The 21,956-nt window shown below is 36.2% G+C and overlaps 3 protein-coding genes across 6 annotated transcripts in view; 2 read left to right on the forward strand and 1 right to left on the reverse strand.

Annotated features, from left to right (window-relative positions):
• LOC139964383 (uncharacterized) overlaps positions 1–5,210 on the forward strand; it is a 117,170-nt gene extending 111,960 nt beyond the window's left edge. For both annotated transcript variants that reach the window (XM_071965963.1, XM_071965962.1), the window contains 2 exons: positions 479–688; positions 1,188–5,210. In XM_071965963.1, the coding sequence (XP_071822064.1) occupies positions 479–688; positions 1,188–1,340 (363 nt within the window). In that variant the 3' untranslated portion in view covers positions 1,341–5,210. The remainder of the gene's footprint in view (positions 1–478; positions 689–1,187) is intronic.
• Positions 488–17,735, reverse strand: LOC139964385 (splicing factor C9orf78 homolog). The gene is made up of 11 exons (XM_071965968.1): positions 17,603–17,735; positions 14,837–14,896; positions 13,872–13,926; positions 12,731–12,801; positions 12,168–12,254; positions 11,761–11,829; positions 10,312–10,440; positions 8,073–8,206; positions 7,273–7,377; positions 6,029–6,148; positions 488–572 (listed from the first exon to the last, which is right to left on the reverse strand). Exons 1-10 carry the CDS (start codon positions 17,710–17,712, stop codon positions 6,048–6,050), a joined length of 921 nt encoding a protein of 306 aa, XP_071822069.1. The 5' UTR covers positions 17,713–17,735; the 3' UTR covers positions 488–572; positions 6,029–6,047.
• On the forward strand, positions 17,727–21,403 carry LOC139964384 (uncharacterized). 3 transcript variants are annotated; one of them, XM_071965967.1, is made up of 3 exons: positions 17,727–17,866; positions 19,071–20,147; positions 20,589–21,403. In XM_071965967.1, exons 2-3 carry the CDS (start codon positions 19,100–19,102, stop codon positions 20,822–20,824), a joined length of 1,284 nt encoding a protein of 427 aa, XP_071822068.1. In that variant the 5' UTR covers positions 17,727–17,866; positions 19,071–19,099; the 3' UTR covers positions 20,825–21,403. The 3 variants fall into 3 exon arrangements, with proteins under 3 accessions (XP_071822068.1, XP_071822066.1, XP_071822067.1); XM_071965965.1 differs by having other exon boundaries at positions 19,071–21,403; XM_071965966.1 differs by having other exon boundaries at positions 17,860–17,984; positions 19,071–21,403.
• The last annotated feature ends 553 nt before the right edge of the window (positions 21,404–21,956 follow it).

Genomic DNA, 21,956 nt, shown 5'->3' on the forward strand with positions numbered 1-21,956 from the left:
CATTCACTTAGAATTACTTCCACAGATGCATCACATCTTTCACTGAGTCACTACATTTCCTTCCCCATGAAATCCTACTCTCAGTCTGCCTACAGCTGGGATGGGCAACCTTAGGCTTGCGGGCCACAAGTTTGTTGTGGTATTGAATTTGTTTATGCTATCGGTACTTTTTTACATAGAATTACTTCCACAGATGCATCACATCTCTCACTGAGTCACTACATTTCATTCCCCGTGAAATCCTACTCTCACAGATCATGATATATATGACATCGTCTGCCTACAGGATCACCAACTCTCACATACTCCGTCTTCTTACGATGACTGGTAGACAAGTGGTAACAGTCCTTACTCACAGGACCACCACATCCCTCGAACCCTCCTTTTGGCAGATCTGTTGTCTGTGTGTCTCACAGAGTAAAAGATTAGGACATTTTAAAATCATCATCCACTTTTCTCTCCACAATTCTTCTCTCAGTTTGCCTACGGGATCGCCAACTCACAGATAAACTTCCTCCATCTTCTTACCATGACTGGTAGACAGATGGTAACAGTCCACTGCTGGGGTATGCCTGTATGGAGAAACAGAAATGGAAATCATACCAACGCTGCTAAATTCAGGGGCTGGAATGGACAAATATTTTCACTCCAGGACTTACAGCCTGATGTTCGGCAAGATGGTTGTAGGGTAAGAAGGGCGTTTTATTGATCCAATAAGTCAGTGAACTGAAAAATCTACATTTTGAAAGGAATTTCTTGTGCCAATTTCGATATATGGTTGATGTCTTAAGCAGTGTAACTATTGAAGCTGGTAGGAAGGAGAATGTGGGGTTATGTGAATTGTTGATAAAGGTACTTTACTGTTGAGTGTAAGGTAATTATGTCTGGGGTCTAGACTCCTGGATTGTCAGAAAAGAGACATATCAACCCATCCAGGTTGTCCATACTTTAAACAGAAAATAACAATAAATATGGAAATACAATTCATGACACATAGTTACATTGATGTATGTCTGTCTGTCAGATTTCCTTCAGTAAAATATCCAAAATGGGGAGTATTTATGTTTTATTGTCACTGTTATCTTTGTAAATGTAAACAATAGAACCGTTCTCTCTTCACATAGTTTACTGCTTATTTTATTATTATTTTTTGAACCTCTTTTTTTTAATACCTCTTTTTGTTACAGATGGAAGACCAACGGTGGAGAAAAACCATTTTTATGTTTAAAGTAACCGATGCTAGCCAACTACCGATCGTAGATATTATTCCCGATCCAAGCCTCGAGCTTTCATCTAGGAGGGCTTTTAAACTTGAGGTAGATAAAGCTTGTTTCCATTGACGGGTTGCCACCACCAACACCAAAACACACCACCTTTCAAAGGGGACGATGAATAAGTCATACCAGACACACCAGTGGTGAATCGTTGGTAGCAAATGTCCCCCATTACCAAACGTTAAACAGATGCATAGAGCCCAGAAGAGAAATTTTGGAAGGTTTTTCTTTTGCCCTTTTGTATTGCTAGGCCAAAGAGACGGGCTAATTAAAGTTTGAGACCCACTGGGGTTATTTCTTACCAGTGAAAGATGCCAAGATCACCAATAACATCCAACTGATGAGTTTGGTGCAGACATATTATGGTTAAGATTTGTACTGTTAGATGCAAACACTTTCATAGAAGGTTTCCCTTTATGCTATGCTCCAAAGAATTTGACAATGGTTATGTGAGACAGCTTAATAAATCTGGGAGGTGGAAGATGGGGCGGGGGCAGGGGGAATGGCAGGTATGAAAGAGGAACTCCTGGTATGACTGATGATTTGTTATGAACCAGAAAGAATCATACAGGTCAGAATGATGAAGTTGTAGGCAGTTGTTACATTAACTCTAACAACTTATAGAAGGGTTGCTTAAATACGTAGTTAAGAAATTTAAAAACTCTCGTAGGGTGAATATCTTCATTCCACCTGCAAGAATGAAGTTATTGCAGGTAGTTTTATTATGTTTTAATTTTTCCCCTTTTCCTTCGGTTTTCCAAGATGTATAGCTGTGTTTGTCTTTGAGACCAGAGAATGTGCTGCATTTTGTCTACCTCAAACTGTTCAAACTTTCAAGTCTAATATTTTTCAGAAATGTTCAAATTAAGCATTGGTTTTGTAATAGGGTTAATTTAAAGCATAGGCCTACAAAAATAGCGGTGCTTGCCAATTTTTTAATTTTTTGTTTACATGATTGAGTGCGCAAGAACAGGCCACTGATTTGGTATCTTTTTCAAACAAACAATAATAAAAAATTGCAATTAATAATTTACATATGAATTGCACAAAGACGACCAAATTACAGTAGCTTACTACTTGTAAAGAGTGACATGCTGCCTGTAATTCATGGGATTGTTTATTATCAAAACTCACAGATCCACCCAGACCATAACTAACTATAGTTACAGTAGTTTACTTTCAAAGTTTGGTGGGCATTCCAAGGGGGCTAAACTTTGGATTAATAGTAGCTCCTAATTTCTGTCTAATGAACCACATAGCAAATTTTATGTCAAATCATTTGTCCTTTTTTTCTTTGCCTATTTTTGATTTGTTTATTCTCCTCGTTTTAGTAGGAATTTAGTATGCTGTGTTGACAGAAGTAATTTGAATCACTGGAGGCTGCAATGTGTGAATTAACAGTCTCTATTTCGGTGTATAATTGAACATATATTTAACAAACACTTCACAACATCAGCCTTCACCTCCTTCTACCCGCCTCCTTTTTTTTCCCTTTCATTCCACCACGGAGCCCCGGTTGCATAACAACAGAGCTTTCGGATTTGTGGCAATGATACCGACAGACACGCTCTGCAATATGTCGACTATGAAAGAAAATCGTATATCATAAGAACATCTGTATTCGCCAAAAATGAGTAGATGCTGCAAAAATCAGAACATTTCATAAAGAGACTCTGCCGCTAAGTTAAAATCACAAAAAATAAATGTTTCATTTCTTCGTCCCAGTAGGGGTGCCATGAACAAAACATTCTCTACAAGTGGGCATTCGCAATCAAGTTCTTTTTCCTCACAGATTCTCCGTTAGAAAGCTTTGATGATATCGTAGGAAATAGTACAAACGTATCTACGAGTAATTTCTGTGTGAATCATTATTTTAAGGCACAGCAATTGTGCTTTGTTCTTCATTAATTTACTCAGAAGATAGTATCATAAATAAGTTTCTTCTCCCCCCCCCCCCCCCTTCTTCTTCTTTTGTATTAGAAATATAGAATAAAACATCTTTTGGGTGTAGATTAAGTTAAAAATACGTTATAACTGCATTCCAAGTTAAAAATGTGTCTTCATTGGTTGGCAAGAAACACATTTGTAAGATTTCAAGTACATGACTTTTGCTGGTGAGTGCAGTGAATAGGAAGTCTTGGAATATATTCACACTGTCACAAATACACTATTAGAGCTGTATTCTGTTTAATCAGACAACAGAGATCTTCTCCAAAGACCAGCAGGAAAACCTATTGTGTGAAACAGCTGCAATGCACTGCTGAGGGATTATTATTTTAAAACTAAATGATTATTTCAGCAATAAAAAATTTGTGGGACACAAACAATTTGTGGATTTGAATTAAGGCAGTAAAACAGCACTAGCTCTTTAGGAAAAGCCAACTGGTTTTATTTAGGGTTATATAATTTTGTGTAATAATTAGACGACTTGGTCAGAGCAACAACACAGGTAACAGCAACCTACAGCGCAGAGTTACAGTTTTTATTTTGAAATCACTTTATGTCAAATATTTATGAATGTTTCCATGACAATACCACATTTTACATATTTTTCAGGTTTTTTTAGAACTATTTAAGCTAATGTGTAATTTGCTCATGTAGACTGATAAGGCAAAAGTCATCAACGTCAAGTAAATTTTTAATGGGTTCATTTCTCAAATAATAGGGATTCTAAGGAATTTGTAGAAGAATTTTAAGAGTTATTACCAAAGTGGGTTTTTTTTTTTTTGGTCAGTTAATTATGTAAAATTTGTTTAAGTTTAACAAGATGTATGATTAATCTTTGTAGTGTAATTTAAGACAAAAGAGGAAGATGTTTTATTCCAACAATTTTCGATGAAACTAGTTGGCGTATAAATTACTTTCTGTAAATGGCTCATAAAGTATAACAGAGTAGAAGTCATATCTCAAGTCAGTGATATTCAATACATTTTTGAGAATCTTTGATAAACTCTTCAACTGTCTCCTTATGAGGCATCTTTTTTTTCCAGGCCATTTACTTTTTCCAGGGGGAGTTATTAAACTTCAGGGGAATTTAGTAAAACTATTGTATCTATTTTTTTAAATGGTTTTTAAAAATGATGCAAAATTTATTGTAATATTATCTCTGTATTTATTTTATGACCTTACACATAGCCCTTTTGCTGTAGGTATGTAGTATAAGGTGACTTTCCTGAAGGTTTTTAGATTTTCTAAAGAAGAAAAATTAGAAATTATTCTCTCACACTCCATCTTAGTATTGAGGTAAAACAAAAATAGCTATATCATTTAACCTCAACATTTAATTTATAATTTTGTACATGCATATATTTTGTAAAAGAGAATCTCTTTTTTGTTCCCTGTTTACTTTTTCTTGTTTCTTTAATTTAACCCTTGGGGATTTGTGTTTCAATTTTTTTGTTTAGCTGGTTTATGTTCTTGCAGATAATTATGATTTAACCCCAAATATAATCAGGTTTGTAAAATCTGCTCCTTCCGGGAGCTTCATGGGTTTTTCAGAGACAACTTTTTGCTGGGCCTCCTTTCTGTTAATATGTCATTGGAGCATGTGCACCAAAAATATGAAAAAGGGAAAAAATTGACTGCATTATTTGTTGTGTTAGCTTTTCCTTTTAAGCAAAAGTGAAAAATTTACACACTTTAGTTTTTTTTTTCTGTAATATGTTTTGTGCCAAGATCAGGAAAGGAAGAAAATGTTTCATTATTATTTCAAAAGGAGATTTTTTGGGGGTTATTTTCTAAAAAAACAGAATGCTCATTATCAGGTTACTTCATATGAATTCCTCTTATTGAAACTTTTTTTTATTTTGTTATTAGTCTTTAGTGGATAGAAATGCTTTGTTTGCTTCAGTGTAGTGCTAACTACTGATCCCAGCTTTCTTAGTTGTGTTTACAAAGTATCAATGAAAAACATGATAAACAGTATTAGATACATTATCATTTCACTGCCTGTTCTCTCTCTCTATCTCTCTCTATGCATTTTGTTTCCTTGCTGATTGCAAACGGGATCTACGTATGATTGTGTCTAACACCCAAGCTTGTAAAAGTAAGTTGGCCTGATGTTTCGATCCTAGCAGGATCTTCTTCAAAGGCTAAATGACAAGTAACTGTAACAGAAGGGACAAAAACACGCACAGAATACAGGCAGGTTAATGAGCCTGGTGAACACAAAGAGATAGATGTAAGGGGATTAGTAGACAAGGGATGGAGAGAAGAAAGAAAGAAACCAACAGGGGCAGAGGAGAGGTAGGAGATAAACAGTGGAGGGACAAAGAGAGGATTAAGGGAGGACTTTGAAGAAGCTAGGATCGAAACGACAGGCCAACTTACTTTTACACAATCTCCTACACAGGCTCTCTAGTGGATAAGCAGTTTGCTAACAGTTTTATTTTAATTTGACCCAAGCTTGTAAACAGGATAACTCAAAAGGTACATCATTTATGAACCTCAAACTTGGCATGTAGACACCCCTTGGTTTGTGAACAAGAACCCCAGTGATGAAATGGTGGTCAGAGGTCATTTGACATAACTACATCAGCCTTCCCCCTTCTAACAACATACTAATCGTATTATGAAAATACCATATTCCACAGTCTTAAATACATTTAAAACGTTGTTAAGGTTACACCTTAAGCCTGGGTCACACACTCTCCCATTTACTGCGAGCATAATTTCAAAAGCCATTGCAACTGAATGCGTTATATGTCAGCGCACATGAAGTACGTAAATACTGCCTTAAGAATCTGCCGACTCACCGGAGATATCCAGGCGGTCTCAGTATCTTCGTAGTTGCTTTCTAAATCTTTCATAATGGTAATCGTCTGTGGCCTTTTCGCTTTGCAATTTCCTTTTGGAGGGTGCAGTGACATCTGTATCTAAAGGGATGAAAAATTTATCAATTTAAAAATTGTCATCACAGAATTTACTCTCAATTTGCCAGAAGGTAAAATAACCGTCACTCGCGATCAAACATAAAACATGCAATCGACTGTCATGGAGTGCAACCCTTTGAGTTGTTTATCCTTGCTGAGATATATTTCTTGTCTGGTTCAACACTTGTCGTCAGACGCTACGAATGACTGGAGGACATTACCACCACCAAAGAATTTCAGAGAAATGTCAGCATGCCAAAAAAGTTTAGCCTTTAAATGCAAAGCAAAAAATATATATATTTTGTACACATGTATGCCTCCATGGATTAATCAAACAGTAGATATTTTCATGTAGAATTCAGATCAAATCAACCCACGCTAAAACAACTATTTGTAAGAAGGATTAACATTCTTTTGAACTCAAGACCACAAAGAAATGACAGTTCATGCCCAGAGTGTGAATGCACATTGTTACAACATGACAATATTCCATTGTATTAAATGTTAAATGGTCTTCTCTGTGGGCAGACAGTTGACACCCCAAGTGTGAATGCATGTATCCACGCCCAGAGTGTGAACGCACATTGTTACATCATGACAAGATACCATTGTCTTAATAGTTATCTGGTCTTCTCTGTGGGCAGAGAGTTCATGCCCAGAGTGTGAACGCACGTTGTTACATCATGACAAGATACCATTGTCTTAATAGTTATCTGGTCTTCTCTGTGGGCAGACAGTTCATGCCCAGAGTGTGAATGCACGTTGTTACATCATGACAAGATACCATTCTCTTAATGGTTAAATGGCCTCTGTGGGCAGACAGTTCACACCCCAAGTGAATGCACATCAACGCCCTGAGTAAGACCGCACATCGTTAGATCATAACAAGATACCATTGTATTAAATGTTAAATGGTCTTCTCTGTGGGCACACAGTTCACGTGGCAAATACATTTGTTAGCTACAATGAATCATATCTTCAGCTCATTACATGAAAAGGCCAAGGTTTGGAATGTTTTACTCCATGCATACAATTTGTGGACTGCTTTTGCATTCACTCATATTCTCCCTTGTTCACTTCCATGTACCAAATCGAACAGCTTTGCCTAAGAACAGTTCAGTACTGACCTGGTCGATCTGGATTCTCAGCATCGCCAACGACTACTGGCCTGGGTTTCGGCGGCTCCTCTACAACAACCTTCCGTCTCGGTGCATGGTACTCCTCATGCATGTCTGGAAACAGAATGAGAAATTGTCTCAGAAACAACAATTTCAAAAACTCCAGCCAACAATTTCAGTGAGTGAAGTTAATATTATACAGGATCTCTTTCATCGGATAACAGTTCTCGACGGTTTGATCTCTAGATCGATGGATTGCTAAGGATTGACGCTAGGTAGATACCAGTGCATACGTATGGCAGATGGGTTTGTGAGGAATGAAGATGATTCTTTTTTTAAGAAAATGAAGAGGAAAACAAATAATAATAATATATTTTCAACATTCTCTAGTGACCCTCCAAATCCTCTGTTAGTGTCACCTGCCATGTTATTTACTACTAACAATCCAACTTATGTTCGTCAATACCTAGACTTGGAATTCAATTCACAAATCGACAAAATAAGAGGAATAAGCACTAGAGCCTTCATTTGACACTGTTTTGCATGAGACTTTACCGTACGGGACTGATCGTTTCACTCCCCTAGAAGATAACACCATGATGGTATAAAATCGTAGAAAAATTGTATAAAATCCTGGAAAAATGTAGATATCATAAAACTTCTTCTCAATGAGTTTCCACAAAAGTTATAAGAAAAACAATACTGTATGAACTCCGTTGCAGACGATAAATGCCACAAACTGCTTCCTTGCAAACGAGAGGATTCGATAGTTGGAGGAACTAGAAAGAGACTCAAAAATTGTTACTTACATCTTGAATGTTGCACATAATTTACCGCCATGTTAGTGGGAACGAACGACGTCGTTTTTTTCTTCTTTTGCCTGCTTTCCAAAATATGAAGTTGCTTTGCCTCTTCTGTGGCTTCAATGTTTTTTATTTTAGCTCTGAAAAGATATAATCACACAAAAAAACTCATAAAAGTAGTCTTAAATGGGATGACTCACAAAACTTCTCAATCCTGATATTTTAAGTGCCTTGTGTTTGGTCTTAATTTTTAGGGGAGAAAACACTGAAATGTAATGATCCCACATAACTTGAAAAACCTGACATTTCAATTCTTTAAGAAGAAACCACAGAATTACCAAATTTAGGAACAGCAAGAAACAAATTAATCTAGGGAATTAACAGAAGAAACAGTAAGGGGCTATTACCCTCTTCACATCTACCTCCCCTCCCCCACCTCCCAAACCCTGCCTGCCTCCTCTCATCTTCACTTTAAAGAACTTCAATTCCAACAAAAACCAACACCTACACAGACCTGTATAAGCCTAAATGCAGCTGAGTACTTGTTGCAAGACTCACACATGGAAACATTTGGTACCAGTTCAGTATTGATCGATATCATAATAACTTATTCAAAATACTGATAATACTATCCTTAATGTGTACTAAACCAGACATAAATCTTTAAATTTGGCTAACAATTTGCTAATATTGTATAGCATTTGTCATTTACTAATATACTTGCAGAAAAACATTATCTTTATTATTAAACAATGTAACAAAATCATTACATTGGTGTGTGGGTCACCTCATAGTATAAAAAAAAGTTATGTTTACATAGCTACATTAATAGTTTACAACTGTCCTAGTCTGTCAGACATATACGAAACAATCCCACACAAAGTGTACAAAATAGGAAGAATATTTCAAGCAACTGTTTGTGATTTGCAGCAGGAGTCTGTAACCAGACAGGAAAAGAGAACCATTACGACAAGATTTGGTTATAAATGCGTGTCAGTGTCATAGAGAAACGGTCAATTACTTTGCGTTCCCTACAAGTTACTTCAGTAAAGTCTACTAACAGATCCTCCGGAAACTGCTTCTTTCCTTCATTTGTGTCATTCAAGTCTACTCTGAAAACTCATTTGTTTTTAGAACTCAACGACTGCTAGTTGACTTTTACCTTTTGTTATCTTATTCTCTCTCTGTTGCTTGCTTTGCTGTTGATTCTATGCGTTATGAACGTCTTTTGACTTATACCGGCACATTACAAATCTTCATTTTTATTATTATTATTATTATTATTATTGTTATTATTATTATTATTATTATTATTATTATTATTATTATTATTATTATTATTATTATTATTACTATTATTATTATTACTATTATTATTACTATTATTATTATTATTATTATTATTATTATTATTATTATTATTATTATTATTATTATTATTATTATTATGAGCATTGTTATTATTATGAGCATTGTTCTCAGTAGGTCTCTCACAGATTTTTCTTGGGTAATTTTGAGCTCACTGGTTCTAATCCTCTTCCAGGTAAAACATATTCTTTGCTCTATGTGATATCTACTGATTGCTAAGAACGTGCAATTGGTCCAGGTTTATTTAGTAGTGATCATTTGTGATAGAACTAAAAATGAAACAAACACAAGATGTTCTAAAGATTTCACACATCTGTTGTGACTTTGGTTCAACAAGCTTACAAAAAAGTGGTTGCTGCTAAACCATATATCTAACAGAGAGAAAAATTAAGCAGATAACAAAAATTACACAGAAATGGTGAAGAAAAAGTATTGGATTCAGGCAAACCAGTAAATCACATCAAGTATGCGGATATTGGCCCATTTATTGGAAACTTTGTACTCTAACAGGTTTACTATATTCAAATCATCACTTTTTCTTAGCGTCTTTTGAGAGCATGGTAGACAATTGACTAAGGCGTCGGACTCGTGATCCAAGGATTGCTGGTTCGATTCCTGCCTAGTTCATTACGTTGTGTCCTTGGGCAAGATGCTTTATCTTAATTGCCAGAGCTCTCAACAAGGGGTTAAATGGGTACCTGTGAGGTAACTTGTCATTGGGCGCGATATATAACTGCAGCCGCCTGGAGGGATTGTCTCTGGGACAGGTTATCATTGACTAGGGGTAATATAACGTCTGTAAAGCACTTTGAGACCTGTTGCTGGTATAAACGCTATATAAAAATCGAATATTATTAATATTATTATTTTGACTTACTCCGTTCCAAGATCCACTTCAGGTATACCAGATAACATTTGGTTTGAAAGCATTTCCTCTGAACTCTTTACAGATCCCACCTGTAGATTTTCTGGCAGCTCGTAGAGTTTATCCTCTGGAGATTTGTATCTGTAAAGAATAATTTATACATGAAAAAGTTATTCAGATTTAATATTTTCCAAATATATACAGACCCTGAGCAACAGGCAGTGAACTAACGGCCAAAAATGCAAATTTTGCAGAAATTCTGATCTGACATAAGTACATTACCACTCCAATGAAGATCCTAAATTATAAATTGAGACGACTTCCTTCATTATTTCATCAAATAAATGTCAATTAGGGAGTACGCAATGGTTCCACGGAGTTTCTGAAATTTTCATGACACACACTCAATCCAAACTATTCATCGCAAACCAACAGCGAAACAGATATTGTCAAAACTTGTTTCAACTACTTCGTTCTGTGAATTTGAAGTATACCTATCCAAAGTTGGATTGTGATCAGAATTTATCATCAAATAGCAAACAAAAATTGTAATTTATACATCAACATTAAGAAGAAAAAAAACCTTATATGTGTAAACAGCTACAAATCAAATAAGGTTAATAAACTAGAAGTATTTAACATGTCAGATAAATACCCAAAATTATACTTTTTCTCTTTTAGGTATTTATTTCTGGAAAGTTTGAGGAAATACTAACTCAAGTATCTGATACTCTTCTTGGGCATGGTAACCTAAAGTACAGCAAAATACTGTAAGGAGGTTTAAACAGTCTCCATTATTTTCTAATATATTGTAGTGTAGATCATGCTTTTTATGGTAAAAATGTGTTGCACCTCCTTAAAATGGTTCTTTTAAGCTAACTAAAATCTTAAATTCTGGTTTAAAGCTGCTTATTGAGCCAAGCTCCATAACGGTATTGGTGCTATTCAGTACTACATCCCATCACCAAATCTCTCATTGCCTAATCAAAGCTCCATTTATACAAATAAAACAAATATAAGAAAAGTTTAAAACAAATGTCTTTCACTTGTGATTGATATACATGAATGATGTTTGTTATTAGGAAAATGTCTGGAAAAACAAAACGTTGAGAACTGAGTTCACTCATTTCCCTTAACTTTGGTAACAAATATTCGGGGAGAGGTTGAGTAGGGTCAAGGGCAATCTTATATTGAATATTACCCTGTAGGTTTGGTAAAATTGCTGAGCAACTGTTAAGACACTGCCATAAGTAATACATATCATAAATTAATTTTGAATTGTTCATAAAAAAAAATAAAAAAGGACTTTTCTTTGAATATGATAAATCTTCATATGTCATCATTTTATTGACATATCATACAGCTGAAAATTTAGAGTTCTTAAAGAGTTATGTTATATGTGGCCGGTTAAACTCTGACCAAATATCAAACGTTGCTTTAAAGGAGCACTCAGGAACTTACTTCTCTTCGTTAACTGTATCATTCTCTTCTTGACTTGATTCCATCATCCTCTCGTCGATATATTTCATCCTGAGAAGAAGAAATGGATCATATTTCATTGAGGTGAAGAAGGAAGAGAGGGGGAACGACAAGGGGAAAGAGAGGGGGAAAGAGAGGGGAAGTTGTGGGGTACAGAATGGGGGGAATATGCTTTTCATGAATGGTTAGTGAGGTATTTAAAACTATTTTTTTTATGTGCAGTATAGACATTTTAGAGGGTTGATACCAAGTGGGAGATACCTGCCTCAAGATGACACGACGGAGGATTATCATACTATTAATCTGCACTAGTCTACTCTAATCTCAGTAATCTGTGAACTACTTTGTAGATTAATAATAAAAAAAACACTTCACGTAAGACAGCTCACATCTCTGCTTCTTCATCTCTTTGGTTTGTCTCAGCGGCAAAAGTACTACCCATGTTGGCAACGTCACGGTTCAGTCCTTCATCGCTCCTGCCAAACAACAGAAGGGATAAATTTTCATTAATACTGTGTGGCTTTATTTACGAAGATGATGAGAATTCTATACCGTGGAAATACTTCATGACAAACAGAGAAAACTGACCAGAAAAATGTCTCCAAAGAAAAAAAAAAAAAACTTCAAAGATATGTGTTTTGGTAAGTTTAGGAATACATAACTGACTCTTCCAACTCTAACAGATGTGCAGTGCTCTGTTCACAATTCTTTTGCCTGAAGCTTGAGACTACTAGTTAGATGCCACGTGAGTCTGAAGTTTGCATTTCTGAAGCCACAGGGTCAAATTCAATTTTTTTCAGACACAATATTTTCTTTTTTTTTTACCAATGAACTTGACTCTTGTCAGTCTCTGGATACATAGTCTTTAGGCATGAGCTAATTTACATTCTCCCAATGAGGAACTTATTTCTGTATTGTTCCAATGAAAAGGTTTAAAAATTCCTGTTCTCACCTGTCACGGTTTCTGTCTTTGATGTCCTTCATACTGATGAGTCCTCCTGTTTTCAACTTAAATGGATCATTCTGTAAAATGAGGCAAAGGACACAAGTATGTAAAACAATCAAATAACCCCTAAGATTAACTCTTGGAGATGACATCACAAACCAATGTATCAACATTTGACTACACAACGTGATGTGTCAAAACTCAAAAAAGGCTCCTCGAGTTTATTCATGTAATTCTAAATCTGTAGATATGAGATGATTCATTTCATGAACAAGTCCAACATAGGCTAATGCTTTGTTGTCTCAGCAGAGAGGTCTATCCGCTCATCCAAATTAAAGTATATTGCGCATGAATATATTTGTTGTGGTCAGTGAACCAGCCGCCAAAATAATTACTGCACACTACTTACAGTAGTAAAGTAGAGGTTCACCAAGGTTAATAAAAGCGTCTGGGTCAAAAACATTGTTGCAATTGCGATGTAATTATTCTTCGTTGGATAAATATTTCAACATCAGCAAGATACCTGTCTATGAGAATAATAGTATCTCAAGTTGTCAAATCTATTGTATTGTGCTTTATTAACCTACAAAGTTCTGCATAGGGACATCTGCAAAATCTATTTTGTTACTTTCAAGTCTTTTTCTATCAAAACAATTATTTTGAAGGAAGGCTTCGATACCATAAGTTATAGATCTTGTTTCAGCAACATTTATTTTGGCTATGTTTCAATAGCTTATTAGGTCTTCTTCAGGATATGGATGTTTTTAACACTTTTCTCTGGAGCAAAAATCAAAATGATTCTATAATGAATAAGTGGTCGGTCAGTATCGTCTGGGATTATTCCCGCCCTTACTTAGAGGCTGTCATGTGGAAACATCTGAAAGCATCAGGTTTGGTAGCAAAATGTCACATTGTCCGGCATAGCTTTAACCTCAGTGACCTACTACTGTAAGTGTATCAAGCCTTGAGTCAGCTGAAGTCTAAGGTCTCTATTCTACATTGTCCATATTAACCTTCCCTGTCTGTCACACAATTGATTCAATTTAAATCAAATTGACAGATTCAGATAGTTGAATCTCACCCTTCTTGCATATATATCTTTGTCACAAACAATGGATGAGAAATGATGCATGAAAGGGACACTCACGTTAACAATTTCATCCTCCTTCGACAGCTTTTTACCGAGAGCGAGAGTGACAGCACTGGAATAATAAGTTATGAGACGAGATATGGATAAATGGTTCTATAACATTTCCAGTAAGTAAATAGAAACAGTTATCCTAACTAGTGGCAACAATATTAGTTAAGTAACATCCAAGTAATGTTATGAAAGGTTTGGAGGTACACTGTCTACTTTGGATTGCAATACTTCACTATTGATGGTAAACCCTTTCAAAGTATTAAAGCTACCGTATGTCTTATTTAAGTTCTTTTAGAGTATTAGTGTACAGTACTGTATATACAGTATGCAGATGTCTATCTGGCCCATAAAAATTTGACAGTCCATGACAAAGGTACAGTGCTTACTGAAATTCTCAGAAACACTGCCTTGCTCAGCTTGTGTAATCAATATGATAACATTTCTAAGATTACACTGCTCATAAACTGTATGTCCCAGCGCTATGAAAACTCTGCAATAAGTATTAAGTGTTTTAGGGTACCTATTTAAGAGTGTATAATATTGCAAGTTTTTGACACATGTATGCTGGAAGCATAGTAAATCTAGCATTTTTTTAACATTTCTTTCAAAATACACCACTGAGAAAGACCAATTAGACTCTGAGTCTGGCACTACAAGTCTTGAAATTTTAGATGAAAATTATTTTAATTTTCATTACTATACCTAATGCAATATTTGGTCCACAATGTGTAAGGAATTTGTCACTTATGGTCTGTCAAGTACCACAAGGAAAAGCAAGTTACGCAAAGCTTCATAAGATCAGGACATTCTTAGAACTGGGCGGGGATCATTGCATTAGAGTACAGGAATTGTATTCCAGAGATCATTGGCTAAAATCCTGACATTGCCACTACTAAGGTTGTAGACATACAGTACATTAGTCCACTGAGCAATTCCTAACATTACAAAGTGTATACTTCATTGTGCCTCACCTTACACCTTTCTGTCTCTCTCTATATTTCTGGGCTTCCTTTGTCTCCTCTAGTTTCTCTCTGTAAAATGAAAAGTTCTATATAGATAACACTGTTTCTGCATTTCAGATTGTCTTTTCTTAAATTTTGATGATAGAATCAAGTCAAGAAGAGAATGATATAGTTAAAAGTTCCCACCAGATTCACATGTATATACAGTATTTTGCTCAATACACAGTATAACTAACTGTTGTGTTGTACATTTGCATATGTACATGTCTTTATTTAGTGTTTCTTCAATCAAAAAAAAAAAAGAAGATACAAGCAACTACTAACTATTAAAAGTGATAACAGTATATCTGCTGAAGTTTTATGGAGAAATTAGGTCCTATATAGGCACCATCGTTGTGCCAGTCCTTGCAGACCTACTGTAACTGACAGTCAACTGTAAAGAAAAATATTTACCCGTTTTCAAGTCTAAAGGGACCATGAAGTGGGGCAAAGAGAAGCATGTATTCTAACAGAATGGTACTGTGTCATATATCAAAGAAGAATATTGTACTTTCCTCAGTTTATGGCATGATGTAAACTTGCCAACATAAACCATTGCCATAAAATGTATGAATAGCCCTCCCATGAAAACAAAAAAGGATTCCACCAGCATCAAAACATTTAAAGCAAACTATTGACACTGGGTGACAATTTTAGGATATTTTGAAATATTTCCGTCACTGTTTAGTCTGTATTAATTAGTCCTTGCTTTCATTGAAATTCATTCAAAATTCAAGGTATGTTAAATTTGCCCTACATTTTCTGATTTCTAGATGTAAATTTAACTTACCACTTATATTTCTTTAGTTTTATAACATGACAGGATTAAAATACAAGAGTGTGATTACAATGAATGACACAATAAAATAAAAAAAACATCCATTGCCAATGTGAATGAAGATGAGACTATATTGTTCCTTTGATAGCTTGACATTGCACAGAAGCAAAAAACAGACATGTTTGCTTTGACAAACAATCAGTGTTTGTTGCATATATATATACAGTATATACAATTCCCAACAAAATTAGACAAAAGTGCTCTGTGTTTTTAATAAACTTATCACAAGCATAGGAATGAAAGTTACTCTACCTTAAATATCATGTGGAATATTCATGACAAATGTAATGATTATGTAACTGAAGGCACTTCCAATGGTTTGGTTTGCTTATTTTTGACATCAATCAATACTTTAAAACATATTTTCAATAATATGTATACAAAAGCCTAAATCATACCTACTGTGGTTTATCAGTTTGACTAGCCAATTTCATTTTAAATGATGAATTGAAAGTCATTCTGGAGCTTTCCACTTTACTTTTGTGGGTGCTACAGATATGAAAAAGCACAGGCCCAGTTGAGAATGGAACCACATTGATTAACCACTAGTTGGTATACCTCAACTTGGGCTCAGGGTATGTGGACAAATCTTGGTAGGTGTCTTAGTTTGATCAAATGCAATCAATCACACGGGTACTCAATCATTCAGAGCTTTTATTTTTTGTGGCTACTTTTTTGCCATGATAAAAAAGGAAATGTAGGCTCTTGTGATGGTACATCTTCCGTATTCTACAAACTGGGTGGTAAAGGGTGAATATTTAATAATATAATCATAATAATTTATTCTTATATAGCGCTTAACATCAAAAGAATGATCTCAAAGCAGCTTCACAGAAATGTATAAATAATACAACTTAAAAAAATATTACAGCTTAAAAATAAAACAATCTAAAAATATTGCATCCTAAGAATTACAGAGATAGGCCTAAATTACTTAACAATAATTATTAAAAAAACAATAAAATTCAGAAATTAAAGACAATGGCATGATTATGTAGCAGTATCACTTTTAGATTCCTATCACGTCAGATTATGTATTTTGTACCAAATTCCTTTACCTGGGACTGGAAGTATTTAATTATCTTTAGTTTATAGAAAAGAGTCCATGAATGCAACCAGTGTCATTTCTTTAAACCACCCCTAATGTAACTTTTCATTAATTTCCAATCTGTTTTTGGAGACATTATAAGTCATTGGAAGTTCGATATGATGTGTCACATCATTTTAATCACAAGTAATGGTTAAACAGTTTCTAGGTTTACACCTGACATTGAAGACTTTCTTGAACAGTTTTAGGCTTTTGACAACTTGTCAGCAGATTTTGCAATTCGTGTCTCGAAAAACACAACTTAGTTTAATTGAGCTCCTCTGGATGGAGTTCGAGCGATCATTTCAGGAAGTAGGCAATATTTCTGCCTGATTTACTTAGATTTTGACCACACAAGGAGTTGACGGTTAGCGCTTATGCGGTCTTACGTTACCTATCCATGTACAGTTAGGCTTAGTCTAGGCTAAGTCAAATCAGACAGGACTGTCAGGAACTGTCAGTGACAACACAAGTGTTAGACAAGTCCCTATTCTGAATCTCTGTTCCTAGGATGAAAGCTTTAAGCATACTGAACCGATCTATTCAACATGAAACTGACCTAGACTGGAGCATTATTGTACTGTCTAGCCTAGATTAGTCCTAGTATTATTAACGTTAGGCTTAAATCTACTGTGGGATACCGTTCGTCGCTAAATAGGTTCATGTAAGTTGTAACGTAGAACATGAACTAAAGTAACATTAGGCCTACAGAAGCCTATCGCATTTGTCCTACATATTCGCTTAACTGTCCGGTCTTGTCATATCAATTTCCAAGGACGATAACAATCACGAAAATGCAGCTTAAATTTACCTCACTGCTTCTGTTTCGATGTCTTCCTCGTCTGAAGAAGACGATTTCCTCCTCCTACGAAAGTTCTTCGATGGTTTCTTGAAGGAAGCGGCCATTTTGATTGGTAGCATAGAGGGCGACGCTAAGCAAAAGCATGCGTAAATATGTTCACGCTTTTAATTCAAACCGTATATTTCCGTAATTCGCAGAGCTTCAACTTTGCAATTATTTACAGAGGGGTAGCACGACGGAAAATATTATTATCAGTCTGATTTCCAGTGAATGGTATGCATTATATAACACAAACAAAGCTAGTTATAAGCAATATATTACGTAAATGTGATAAGTTCAATAAATACCAATGATTCTCGGTTTTGCCAGGTTCTGTTTACCTAACTTAATGGTAAGGCTAACAACGCTAAAGTTAGACCAAGGCTATCCTAGGCTTGGCCAGCGTCAGTGGCTTAGTCAAAACATTTGGCCTAACGAATAATGTTGGGCAAACCAGGCCTACACTGGAACGACCTGTGTGTATTTTTTGGGAGTATTTCCACGTTTAGAGTAGCATATGTGTAAATGTTGGTAATTACTGTAGTGTCAGCCAACTAGTCTAGATGTCTAAATCTAGACCATCTTGTTCACTAGCAGACCTGTCAACTCTCCCGGATTTACCGGGAGACTCCCGCTTTTTACCCGAATCTCCCGGCCTCCTTTCATATTCTATTCTCCTGGTTTTTTAATGTTTCATCACTTGCGACATTTTTGAAAATAGCCAACAATTAAAGTCCTATGCTTAGTAATTCCCCACAGTAACGCTGAATATGAAAGGCTATTCAGTGTAGTTCGCAAGAACAAGACAGACAGTCGGTCAATTCTCAAGCTTGATGGATCTCTATCTAGCATACTAGCCATGAAGTCCCAGTAACCAGAGTCCACTGTTCCCTTTCAAATGGAACTGGAAGCCTACTAAAGAAACCCTGTAGAAAGCGAAGCGAGCTGCTGTAAACTACAATAAGAAACACTGATTGGATGATTCTCTCACTGTATTGCATAAGTAGACTATAATTATTTAGGAGTATTTATATCATTTCAGTTGAAAATAACCAACCTCCCTATTTTCCCCTTGTTCTCCCTTTTTTTTTGGCCCTGAAAAATGTTATTCTCCCTATTTTGGGGTCAAACAAGTTGACAGGTCTGCACTAGGTCAGTTCAATATTTTATTTTTGGCATCTACATCCAACTTAAATAGGAATGCAATAGCCATGTGTCTAAATATATTTTCTTATTGTTTCCTGACAATACCACTTTTTTGGTCTTGTTAAATATTGTCATTTTCTATTGTCACTTGCCCCACTCCCATCCTACTGCCCTTCTCGAAACATAAGAATTTGTCATCGGTGTGCAAAGGCAGTGCTTATTTACCCTTAGTAGTGTTTAAAAAGTCAAGAATACTTATATGTACCTTTCCCCCCACCCTTTTACATTACAGAAGGGAGCAACTCTCAGCTGCTTGGTTTAATGATGTCATGCAGACTGTCGTCTCCACCTGTTGCTGACTTGCACACAAGGAAACCGGACTATCCAATGCTTATCACTCCAGGTTCAAAAGCAAATTTCAATTCTAACTGCCTGGCATTGGCCTGGCCCTCTTCAAGAACATCAGATGCTGCAAAGCCTGCGGTGTATAATGGAGGCGGTGATAACGGATGGTCTCCGATTGCAGAAAGGTCAAAGACACATGCAGGACTTGCCGTGTCACCTTCAGGAAAACCACTTTTGAAAATTCAGTCATCTTACCAAGGGTACTTTACCTTTGGTGAATATGATTCAAGCACCCCTATCAATAGAAACTCTGCTTTTGGACATGATCGCCATGGTAACTCTCCAAATGTCCCATCATGGGATGCCAGACATAATGAAAGAACCAGCAGTTTCATATCTTTTAACACAAGCCCCCAATCATCACGAAACGCAAAAGGTTGGAAAAAGGCCGAAGAAAGTTTCAGTTGGCCAGATCAGCATCTTCATCAACAAGAGGACAAGAAAGTTAGATTCAGGAATGAAGCAAACAGTGCATGGTCTAATGATAGGTTTGGAGAGTCACTACCCTCTCCTGAAAGGGAGAGCAGTTATGATGATATGAGCGTTAGCTCGAACGACACAAGAAGCCATTCTGACTTGTCCTTCCATCGCAGGACGGATAGAAGATACCTTCACAGTCAGTACGAAAGTAGAGCAGCAGCCCTCTCTGTCTCACCATCAGGTGTTTGTCAGATGCTCTGTTGGTTACTCATGACTATAATTGTAATTCTCATCGTGTTGTTGAGCATTTTCTTCATCTATTCCGATTACCAAAAGTCTTCGATGATAGCGGCGTTCGCCCCTAACAAGCAAACGACTCTAAAGCAGTACTTAGAAGAGCACTTGATCGGTCAAGACATAGCTGTAACAGAACTTTCGTCATTCTTCGATAACTTTTTGAACTCCAGCGGGTTAGCGAATCCTGTTATGATATCCTTTCATGGGGGTGTCGGAGTGGGTAAATCGTTCACCAATCAGTTGATCGGTAATTATTATTTTTCTGATATGTCTTTGTGTATTTCCACTTTCTCTGTCCCCTTGCATCACACTTGGCCGTTAGATCAAATCAGAAACGAACTCACAGATTGGCTGACAGTAAAAGAAACAAGTTGCCCTTTCCAATTTCATATCCTAAATGATCTTGGAAGTGACACACCTTGCTCAGTTTTTGCATTAATAGGAGAGAGTTTAAGTGACTTTCTCTCCAAAAGTTCAAATCATAAACACGTAATCATCGTGGAAACAGATGTAGCACATCTAAGAATCAAACAGATTGCTCTAGAATACTTAGAAACTAGCAAACTAGAAATTTTAAATATCGACCATTTTGCAGACCCCATAAAGAGATCATGGGAAGCCATCGATGAGTTTCAACGTCAAAAGTCTGGGTCAGAGTATAATCCCAAAGTTGGTTGTCATTTTACAGACCTGTTCAAACTCGTCCATGTTTCGATACCATTCATGCCGTTAGAGAGACATCACGTTAAGCTGTGTGTCTACGACATCGCACAAAGAAGGCACTTGCAAGTGTCTCTCAACCAAGTCGAGTGGGTCGCTGACCAAGTAGTCTACGGTCCTCAAAGCTGGCCTGTTTTCTCCAGTTCTGGCTGCAAATCAGTGTTAGAGAAGTTAAATATTGTCTACAACTCTGGAGAAGTTTGAAAAATCATTTTGTTTTCCTCTCGATTGAATGTATTAATTATTGCTCCAGAGGGGGAGGGGGGGGGGGATGTAATGACATATACAGTATAATTTGTTTGTTACCTCTAGTCAAAATTTTCATCTGCTGAGATTTTGAATATGGCACATTTTCACGAAGAACAGATGCAGTAGCCGGAAGATTCCTTGTCGTTAGGCATAATCAATATCAGTTATCGAGCTGTAGTGATTACCAAGTTTACTTATACAGTATCAGATCAGAGAGTCGTTAGGACCATTACAACTCCCTGACAACTCCCTGGTCTGGCTGACATGGTGCATTACTTGATCTGAATTTCCACATTGTCAAAGTCCAAAGTTTCCATTGCTGATCAGTTGTAAATTATTTCTTGTGCAGAACATAGGATCTTATTGAGTCTCCTACAATAGCGCAGGAACTTTAAGATGGAATTAAAATATGTGTGTGATGTAAGCAAGTGATCACTCCAATTGGTATCTATTGATTCATGAATAAGGGTTGCAACCATGCTGAAGTAAAGTTTGTAATGTAATTGAAGATGTAAAATAGAAGGTTATACAAGACATTTCTTTGTGAGTTTGATATTTATGCATGTTCTATTTTCGCGGTACGATTTTCTGGTAGAAAGATATTTCGATGTGTTTTCTAATTATGAACTGACTGTATATCGGTGAAGGAAATAAAAAAAAATGAAATTTGAAAAAAATGTAGCAAAATCCACTCAGTTATGACGTCATTTCATTTAGCTACGTTTGGTACTATTTGACAGCGATTATTCGGCAGCAATAAATAAATGACTCCCGCGAAGATCATTGGTCTGTACTCAGATCTCGAATTGGGAGGGTGCACAAATGTTAGGTGATGACCATCCCGAGGAGGTGGCCTTTAACTTCTAACTATCCTCTCTTTAGCGAGCTCCCAGTCTTGTTCTAGCATTTTGTTTCCAACTGATTTGAGTGTCAACATGTCAGTGACACGTTCTGTTTTATTTCGTCCAAAACTAATTTTGCCAGTTTACAAACCAATTTACTGCTAACAGTTTTCATTCAAAATATGTTAAGTGACGTACCTTGAAGAGTGCTTCTGACATGGTTTGTCGTAGTGCCAGACAATAAA

This window comes from Apostichopus japonicus, chromosome 22 (genome assembly GCF_037975245.1).
Source record: "Apostichopus japonicus isolate 1M-3 chromosome 22, ASM3797524v1, whole genome shotgun sequence".
Classification (NCBI taxonomy): Eukaryota; Metazoa; Echinodermata; class Holothuroidea; order Aspidochirotida; family Stichopodidae; genus Apostichopus; species Apostichopus japonicus.